Source organism: Eucyclogobius newberryi, unplaced genomic scaffold, assembly GCF_026437365.1.
Source record: "Eucyclogobius newberryi isolate DKJ021-1_F unplaced genomic scaffold, fEucNew1.0.hap1 SCAF_3, whole genome shotgun sequence".
Classification (NCBI taxonomy): Eukaryota; Metazoa; Chordata; class Actinopteri; order Gobiiformes; family Gobiidae; genus Eucyclogobius; species Eucyclogobius newberryi.
The window spans coordinates 11,452,676-11,462,112 of record NW_027315945.1 but is presented as its reverse complement, the minus strand read 5'-3'; the positions used below and the strand labels follow the sequence as shown (position 1 = coordinate 11,462,112).

Sequence of the window (9,437 nt, the reverse complement as noted above, 5' to 3'; positions counted from 1 at the left end):
TTGGGATAATAAATGCACTGAGCTGTCTTTATACACGCGATTGTGTATAAAAAAATGTGATTGTCATACAAGACAATCAATGTTTAAGTACAAGCAGTTTTATTCTTTTTTTTTTTTTTTTAAGTTAAGAAATACTTTCTCCACTTCTGCTCGAGCTGCATCGTAAATGTACCTATGTTTAAAAAAACCTCAAAAGTAAATGAAGAATGTGTTACTTCAATAATAAAAATGACTTACCTTAAAGCCTTTGTTCTGCAGTATTTATTGTACAAAAATATATATTTAAAATGTTGTGAAATTACTTTTACATCTTTGAGCGTTAAAATGTCCCCAAGAATGTTAAGCAGAATATACAGGAAATGTGGTCCACAGGCTCAGGGCACTTCCTCTGTTAGTGTGATATAGTGTGCACTAAAATAAGCTTTTTTTCACAACTTTTTCACATAAAGGTGCTAAATTATGAACGGGCGTTCTTTGTGTGATTGCTCTGTTCCTGAACACAAGCAACAAGCAACAACACTGTTTTACGATTTACAAAAGTCAATGTTGAACCAGAAAGTGCCACAAATTATGAATCACTTTAATACAATTGTCTAGATGCATACAATGAATCCAAACTGATTAAAAACATAAATAATAAAGAAAGCGTTGTAAAAGCCTGAGCTAATAAAAGATGAACTTGCAGTAATAATTCAACCACACAGCCGACACAGACAGATGAGGAGGAGGAGAGGCTGAGGAGGCTGATGTTCAGAAATACAATGGTCCTGGTTTCATTTACAATATTTGGTGAGCCTCTTGTAATGGATAATAAGTATGTTTCAGAAGTGAAGCTCCGAGTACTCCTCCTCCGCTGCAGTGACTCTGGTTTCTCCTCTGCTCCGCGCTTTGCTCCTGAACTTCACCATGGAGTAACTCACATCCGCCTCCTCCTCACTGCCGTCTGATGCGTTGGAGCCATTGGCCTTTTGCACTTTTGTAATATTCACATAGACATCTCCCTCTTCCTGTAATGCAAAACAATACTGATACTTCTGAGCTTCTCTTTAACAAAGTGTGTGTAAAGAAAGTGCACTATCGACACTTTGTCCACCTCGTCATGCTTCTTAACAGTGGAGTAGACGACGTCCTCCGCTCTTTCTTTAGGCAGCACAGCCCTACACACAGATTGTAATGTGAACAATGTGTTTGTGACGGACATTTTACTCATGATACTGTACGGAACTTACGCTTTGGTCTTGTGGAAGTGCAAAGAGGCATAGAAGAGCGAGTCTGCACGTGCCTTTTGATCACTAGTGGCTGATCGGCCCTGTGAAGGAATCAGTGACAGAGTTCATGAGCTGTAAGTGCAATAGCACAGCAGTCGTGGGGGTCAAACGGTGAGATGATTCATTCTTCATAAGCTCAGGTTGTGTGTGTCGTGATACAGATATGTGCTGCAATGTGAAGCTCACTGTAGGTTCAAAGCAGCGATGAAAAGTCATATTTCCTTCTCTAACTGAAGACCTCTGCTAAACACATGATGAATTAAAGAAGCAGGAAATCTTTGAGTTATGAACTGGGAAGGATCAAAATCTTTAAAGGGGCTGCAATAAATGAATCAAATCATGACTAAGGCTGAAACAAGAATCTGAAACTAATCCTAATTAAACTAAATAATCATCAGCTAATGTAGTAGTTGAATAATCGTTGTTTGGATTATGCACTGACTCCAAAATGTGTCATATGCTGAGAGAAGAGGTTTTATGACTCAGACGCAGCATTAATTACACCAAAACATGTCAATTTAGTGTTTTTGTTGACAAAAATCTCATTCACTGGCCTTTCACAATCTAAAGCTAATCGATTAACCAAAAGTATAATCTAGAAGATTATTTGATTAATAAAATAATAGTTGATTTTGTTGCACACTTCAAATATGAGGTTCAAAGTGTATTTTCATTGTTGTTTACTTCTGTAACAAAGACAAACATTTGTCAATGTCCATGTCATGCTCTCTGTTGTTACAGGAAAACAGTTCTACTTTTACAATGTACAATAGCTCAAAATAATCATAAAATAACAAAATATCATATACATAAACAAATTTGTGACAGACATGTGTGTTTGTTCTCTTAGAACGTTTTTAGATTAAGCAAAAGTGTCATTTTTAACTCTCCTGGTGATCCCCTTTGTTTCGATTAGCATATTAGCATACTAATGTTAGCATAGCACAAAGTTACAATAAAACAACAACCAGGCTTCAACTTCATAATCTTACAGACAATTTCGGCCTAAACTGTCTCTCTATTGCCTTATTCATGTTCACAGTTCCCATATAAACATTTGTTTTACCACTTTACCTGTAACAAAGACAAACATTTGTCAATGTCCATGTCATGCTCTCTGTTGTTACAGGAAACAGTTCTTCTTTGAGCAGACGCCCCAGATACGGAGATAATAGAGCTCCCCTTGTGGTGTGGCATAGGAACTACACTAATGCAAATCAAAGCGAATTGAACACAGTCTGTCTTTCTAAAACAAACAAAATGATATTAAATAAATTATAACATGAAATAAAATACATTTCGGGGGGTGCCCTATTTGCTAGTCCCACATTTGCATATTAATTGTGACTATTTGTCTATTGAAATAATGGTAATCTGATCATTCTTATTGTTATCTGAACTCTACAGACTCTAAAACACTCGCCAAAAGATCTTTTATAACTAAAAAAGCAACATTATTAAATCAAATCGATAAACTTCTTATTTTCATCTATAATACATGTTAACTTTAAATATTCTCTATCTAAAAGTCTCACCAGTCACTTCATTCCAATTTTTTTTGGACAAAAACACAATTAAAAAACCCTAATGTAGAACGGCAGCATTTGTTTGACTGAAGAAAAAATGAGCCCCGACGAGTTGACGACCAAAATAATTGTCAGTTGCAGATCAAGTGCCAAACGAGCTTTAACATGAGATTTGTAATGACCAAGTTGAACTACTCACCAGTACTTTAGTGTTCAGTGATTATTGTACAACAGGCTGTTTAATCCTCAAATGAGACCAACATAGACAGACTTGACTGACTTGGTGATGGGGACTTCTCATTGTTGCTCCGTTCTAAAATATATGTACCTGTTTATCTTTGAGGTCAGCAGTGGAGTACAGAGCGTTAGCACTGGACGTTCCATTCCTGTGAACACACAAGGACAAGTTATCAGCATCTGTCCAGAGTCAATACTGACATGATGTATGTGCATTTCTCTTGTTCTGTCTTTGCTTACATCATGTTTGCTCTCTGCTCAGGTCCAGGAACATCTGGCCTTCTGGGTGTCTCTGCTTGGACATCCTCTCTGTGGCCTCTGGAGCTACGTCCCTGAACATGTGACCAGAAGAGTTTTGTATATGTATAATGTATCTGTCTGTCAGCTTAAAGGAGCTGAAAAGTACTGAAAACCACAAACCACTGCCACTGTCAGCCATTTCAAAAGTCTTTTGTTGATGAATTACATTTGTAAAAATGTATCAACCACAAACTCTAAGCTCCATACACAAGACTGACAACACAACAGATTTAAACAGTTAACGGGAAGTTGATCGGGCCGAGCCAGAAGACTTAGTCTTTACATTTTCAACCAAACAAAAAGTTACTATGGAGATGTAAGATACATTACGTTGTTTAAATATTACCAGAGCCGTTGAGCAGCTCCTCCACCAGGACTTGTTTGTTCTTTCCTCTACAACTGACCTCTTTATTTTGAATCTAAGAAACAAAACACAATTAGTGACACAAAGCAAGAAAGAGACTGAACCCGACAGACAAAGCCAAAATCAAACATCTGTGACAAATGACACCATCACAGACTGTATAATATTTAAGTTTTACTATTTGTGACACTTGATTGGAAAACTTATCCTGATAAGAATTTGTATTTGTGAAGCTTTGAGTGTGATGGCTTTTTAATTGTTTTTTGTTATGTTCATTAGTTTTTCTGTTCCGTCACTATGGTTTTGTAATGTTATTGAATGTGAAATCGAGCTCAAGTGTTTTTTGCCTTGTTTAAAAGCACCAACAATGCAATAATCACAAAAAAACACTAATTGTACATTTTAAAGATTGTATAATACCTGTAAACAAGGAAAGCACATAATATAATCACCAGTGGCACCAGAGCGAGGAAAATGAACTTGACAAAACCTCCTGCAGAGAAGAAACAGCAGCAACTGATATTTTCATTGGAAAACTGTGTCCACGTTTCACTATGTAGCTCTAAGTCTTCACTCTAAACCAAAGTTTATCGTCTGCATGAACACGGTGTGAGCTCTTACCTGGCTGAAAGAGGCTGACTGGCTCAGACGCGCTCTCACTGATGTTGTTCTTGGCAGTGCAGTAGTAGACTCCGGGCTGCGTGGACAGCACAGTGTAGTTGATGTTCTCAGACACTTTGAGCTCTCTGCCCTCCGTCCTCCTGTACCAGGTGTAGAGTCTGACCGGGGGGAAGCTGTGGCTGCTGCAGCTCAGAGTCACTGACCTGCTCCCATCAGGGCCCTGCACCTCCTCTGCTCTCAGCACCACAGCCTGCTTTGGACCAACTGAACACAAGATGACACTAACTTGTTTAGCTAAGTAAAAGCAAAACTACTAAAAGTCTTTGTTGCATGTCAGTGACCTGAGGACAATGATGTGTAAGTCCAAGTGTATGAACCAGCTCTGCAGCGCCCACAGAACTGGAATAGGGCCAAACATGTCAGGTTTCATAAAGCCATGGACTCAACCAAAGCCAGAGCCACTTATTGTACAGAACAGCTTTGTAGCCTTCTGTGTGCTCCACCTGCACCGCCTCCAGGTGCTGTTAAGTCTGCTTTCACTCTTATGTATCTCCATTTCTTTTATTGTATGTTGGAGACACTAAATGTACAGGATGTGCAAATGAAACAAAACACAATTTATGTAAAATATTATAACTTAAACAATTTAAAAATGTCATTGTTATTTTTGTTAAAAGTGAATATTTGCCAAATTGACCTCGTTATAATCTTTAGTGTTATTTTGCATTTAAAGCTTACTTGAGAAAGGCTTGAGAAAATATCTGTTTCAACTGCCACAAATGTAGTGGTCAATAGTAAGTACTAGTAATTGGTAAGTACCAATAAATCCTAATCGTTCTTCTTTCTGAACTCACATGTGACTTGGACTTCAGCTGGTGGAGATGTTGCTTGTCCGACCTGGTTGTGGGCGGTGCACCTGTAGAGGCCACTGTGGTTCACACTGACTGAGCTCACACTGAAGGTGGGTCCTGTGTGCACAGGGGGCCCCTGCCATGTGGGGCCCCTGCTCCAGGTCACTGAGCTCACAGGAGGATGGCTCTGAGCGCTGCAGTGTAACATCAGCGTTGTGTTCTCTTGGACCATCAGACCTGGGTCAGCCTGGACCGTCACCTTCTGAGGACGATCTGCAGACACACACCAAACACTGAGCTCATGGAAGTGTCTATCTTTGGTGAAGAGGAGGGACTCTCAGGGAGTTTGAACCAATCACAACAGCCAACTGACCCGCTTCAATATTAAAACTATGTAGTGATTGGCTAAATGAATGTGTAGCATCACACCTGCCATATCCCATGACTCCACAGAACAGGCCAGTTCCATCCAGTTTATCACTTCAATATTTTGTCTCCAAACCAAATCCTCACATACACTCACCTACTGTAAGACTATGGACGAAATCATGTCAAGTTCCTCCAACTCCATCACCAATTACCATTTTAGAACTGCTCCTTTTCAGTTCAATACAGAAAGTCAGTCTTCCAGCACATACAACACTTCACTAATCTTGTAGAAATAAATCATGTGATCTGAGAGTTGTAAAGAGAGAGGCAGTGTGTCTAAGGCAGGAGAAGTTTATCTGCCATCAGAACAGGACCTGGACACATGGACATCACATTGTGGGAGTAGGAGTTACCTCACCTTATGTAGCTTTCATCATACAAAATCACATGTACTCTGAAGGCCTAAACTGTTTTACAGGCACCGGCCATTTACTTTTTCAGTTTAGCCATAGTCATTGAGTAAATTAAACCTCAACGTCATGAATAAAAGATTAAAAAGTCAAAAATCAGGTCAAGACTTTGTGGAAATCCTTCAGAAAGTTTCCTATATAAAGGGGAGAAACACAACTTGACCCACATTTGACCGTGAGTGACTTCTTGGTGCTTTTTGAGCCCACACTGTTGTGGGCGGAGCAGGTGTATTCTCCTGAATGGGCCGAGTTCACAGTCAAAGAGAAGCTCAGAGAGTTGTGCTCAGTGTTTTGGAGCAGCTCCACTGGAGAACCCTGTGAGGTCCTGCTGAGGGTCAAGGTGGACACTGGAGAACTGTCCACACGACATGTGATGGAGAGACTCTGTCCCTCTGTCACCTCTGTGTCCATGGACAGAGTCAGACTGGTGGGAGCAACTGTGGAGGAAACAACAGTCAAACCATTAACACACAATTATGATTATTGCTCAGGCTTTTCATTTATTTACTGACATGAGATGGACAATGTTGTCCTCATTAGCAGATAATATAGGACTAATCACAGTATTTAAAGGCGGTATGGACGATTTTTCGGCGATTTGAGAACGCAGGCGGAAGTGCGCATGCCACTCCCCCGTGCGGACTGATACAACACACACGTGCGTTTGTTTATTAGCACAACGGAGCGCATCGCTCGTCTCCCGTAGATTTCTGTCCACTTCTGTGTCAGCTCGAACTGTCTTTCTCCGTCTTCATTTTGCCCCGTACACTGAGGGAACTATATTATGATAGATCCATGCGCTTAGGCACGCGGAAACGTGGGGACGAGCCTGACGCGGCTGCAGGTGAGCGGTAGGTGCGTTTTATGATTGATACGTGGCAGGACAAATGATTTATCCACGCCACGAGGAAATAAAAAAATTGCTGAAAAATATCGTCCATACCACCTTTAAGTCATTTAAACAGCCTCTTCTGAAGACGTTAGTCTGGGGCCTTAGTTTGAACTCATTTTTAGAGCTGAAACATTTACAGACAGTAATCACGGCCATAGGCTGTATGAAAACAATCATCTAGTCTTATATATGCAAGTTACTGCTGTTTGAAACTAATTAATAAAAGATTGTGCTTCATGTGAACATTAAGAGTTACAGAGTCTAATTTTATACAGAACAATTATAAAACATGTCATTCAATCTTGAACTATTCTGTTATATCAAACTAACCATATAGCATAGCATAGCATAGCATAGCATAGCATAGCATAGCATAACATAACATAACATAGCATAGCATAGCATAGCATAACATAACATAGCATAGCATAGCATAGCATAGCATAGCATAGCATAACATAACATAACATAACATAACATAGCATAGCATAGCATAGCATAGCATAGCATAGCATAGCATAACATAACATAACATAACATAACATAACATAACATAACATAACATAGCATAGCATAGCATAGCATAGCATAGCATAGCATAGCATAGCAGAGTGACTTACAGAGTACTTGTATACACAGGTCTGTGCTTTGTCCTGGTCCAAGTCGGTTGTAAACACTGCAGCTGTAGCAGCCCTCGTCTGCTCTCTGCACACTCTTCAGCTCCAGGTGCTTTTCAGTTGTTGTCTGAAGATATTTACTGTATTTATACCAGGAGTATGTGTGAGGAGGAGGGTTGGCATCACTGTTACATATGAAGGTCACAGAGCTTCCAACTGCTGCTTCTTTGGTTTGAGCGAGAGTTTCAATGTTGGTGTTCCTCGGTTTGTCTACAATAGTTACAATTACATCATTACTTTTCCTAAAAACATTGAAATAACTTCTATTCTGCAAAAAGTATCTACAGAAACCGCCCAGAAAAATACATCAAACAGACAAACATCTGCCTAGAGTTTGATTGTATTGGATTAACTGGTTGTTAACATTCTTTTTCACAAGTGGAGAGGGGAGTTCTGAAAACTCACACTGAACATCTATGTGCAGAGGTCCTGACTGTGCAGAGGTCACAGTGTTTTCAGCAGAGCATTTGTAAGAGCCACTGTCTTCAGGCTGAAGACTCTTAACATGTGTCTGTTTCCAGGACAATCTCTGCTCATTTTTGTACCAGCTAAAGCTCCGTGGAGGGGGGTTGCTCCGGATCACAGCACAGCTGAGTGTAAGACTTTGGTCTTGTTTATATGGAGGCTGAGGTGGAGACACTCTCACCTCTACAATAGGTGCATCTGAAACAAGAAGTATATGAGCCGAATCAGCTTAACCTGGAAACATCTGTTAAACAAGTGTCTTACATTGAACATCTATGTGGACATATTTGGATCTGTCTGTCCCGTGTTTGTTTTGGGCAGTGCAAACATACGCTCCACTATGTTCAATCTGAGCTGAGTCAGTTTTCCAAATGGCTCCTCTGTGTGAGGGCTTTCTCTGGTTGTACTTGTACCAGGTAAAGACTGGAGCTGGTCGTCCTTTGGCTGAACAAGTCAAAGTCACAGAATGACCCTCTGTAACATTGGTGGAGCTTATTACAGCGAGTGTTTCATGAGGAGCATCTACATAAACCCATGAAATAAAAATGGAACACAATTAACTTCTGTCATGAAATGGATATGACTCGGGCCACACAAAGTGACATGTCCAGAGCCTGACCGAGAGTCAAAGGTTAAACTTACACTGCACTGAGACTGTGGTCTTCTTTATCAGCTGGTGGTCCTTGTTCCCTCGTGTTTGACAGGTGAACTCTTTGCCGTCGTCCTTCCATGAGGCTGTGAAGAACGCTGTTGCAGTGTAACTAACAGAAGACTGATGTGTTTTCAAACCAGACGGAGGAACACTTTCAATTTCCAAGTATGAATCACATGATCTCGGAGTAGAACATGTCAGAGTGATGCTCCGATACTCTTTTACAGGTGCTGGTGTGTAGAACGTGATTGGACATGGGTTTTCTGTGAAGAGGAAGACATTCTGATTATACTGTCTAATTTACTTGAATTTAAAACAAGGTTATTCTAAATGAAGCTTCAATAAATAAAACTGTGTAAGCTCTACAAACGCAGACATAAGTCATGATTCTGAACTAAAATAGAGAGAGGATGTACTTGCCTGTTACTGTAATGACAGCCTTTTTCGTACTCCATTTATATTCCCGATCTTTAGCAATATATCTGAAAAAATACTCTCCACTGTCTGTTACTGTCAGACCACAGATGGAAACACTGCATGTGGAGTATATGTTTGCTAATGTTGTGTCTCCAGTGTAAGTGACTCGTCCTGTAAACTCTGGACTGATGGGACGTTCTCTGGGCTTGTTACTGTAGACAACAGTGCCACTGAAATCATTTATCCTTGTGTCCCATGTTCCATCCTTCATCCAGAACCACAGAGCATCTTCAGCAAGTAATTCACTAGTGACTTTACATTTGATCTC

General features: G+C 40.1%; 1 protein-coding gene across 1 annotated transcript; it reads right to left on the bottom strand.

Annotated features, from left to right (window-relative positions):
* Positions 1 to 559: 559 nt before the first annotated feature.
* On the bottom strand, positions 560 to 9,147 carry LOC140374068 (B-cell receptor CD22). The gene is made up of 13 exons (XM_072460846.1): positions 9,109 to 9,147; positions 8,683 to 8,974; positions 8,305 to 8,562; positions 7,981 to 8,238; positions 7,519 to 7,785; positions 6,174 to 6,443; positions 5,171 to 5,440; positions 4,317 to 4,580; positions 4,116 to 4,188; positions 3,678 to 3,750; positions 1,230 to 1,309; positions 1,094 to 1,157; positions 560 to 1,007 (listed from the first exon to the last, which is right to left on the bottom strand). Exons 1-13 carry the CDS (start codon positions 9,145 to 9,147, stop codon positions 822 to 824), a joined length of 2,394 nt encoding a protein of 797 aa, XP_072316947.1. The 3' UTR covers positions 560 to 821.
* Positions 9,148 to 9,437: the final 290 nt, after the last annotated feature.

Coding starts and splice junctions, on each gene's coding strand:
- LOC140374068 (XM_072460846.1), bottom strand. CDS start 9,147: ATGGAGTACGAAAAAGGCTGTCATTACAGTAACAGGCAA. Junction 8,975..9,108: donor GTCATTACAGTAACAGGCAA/GTACATCCTCTC, acceptor CAGTATAATCAG/AATGTCTTCCTCTTCACAGA. Junction 4,189..4,316: donor AGTCAGCCTCTTTCAGCCAG/GTAAGAGCTCAC, acceptor TCTTCTCTGCAG/GAGGTTTTGTCAAGTTCATT.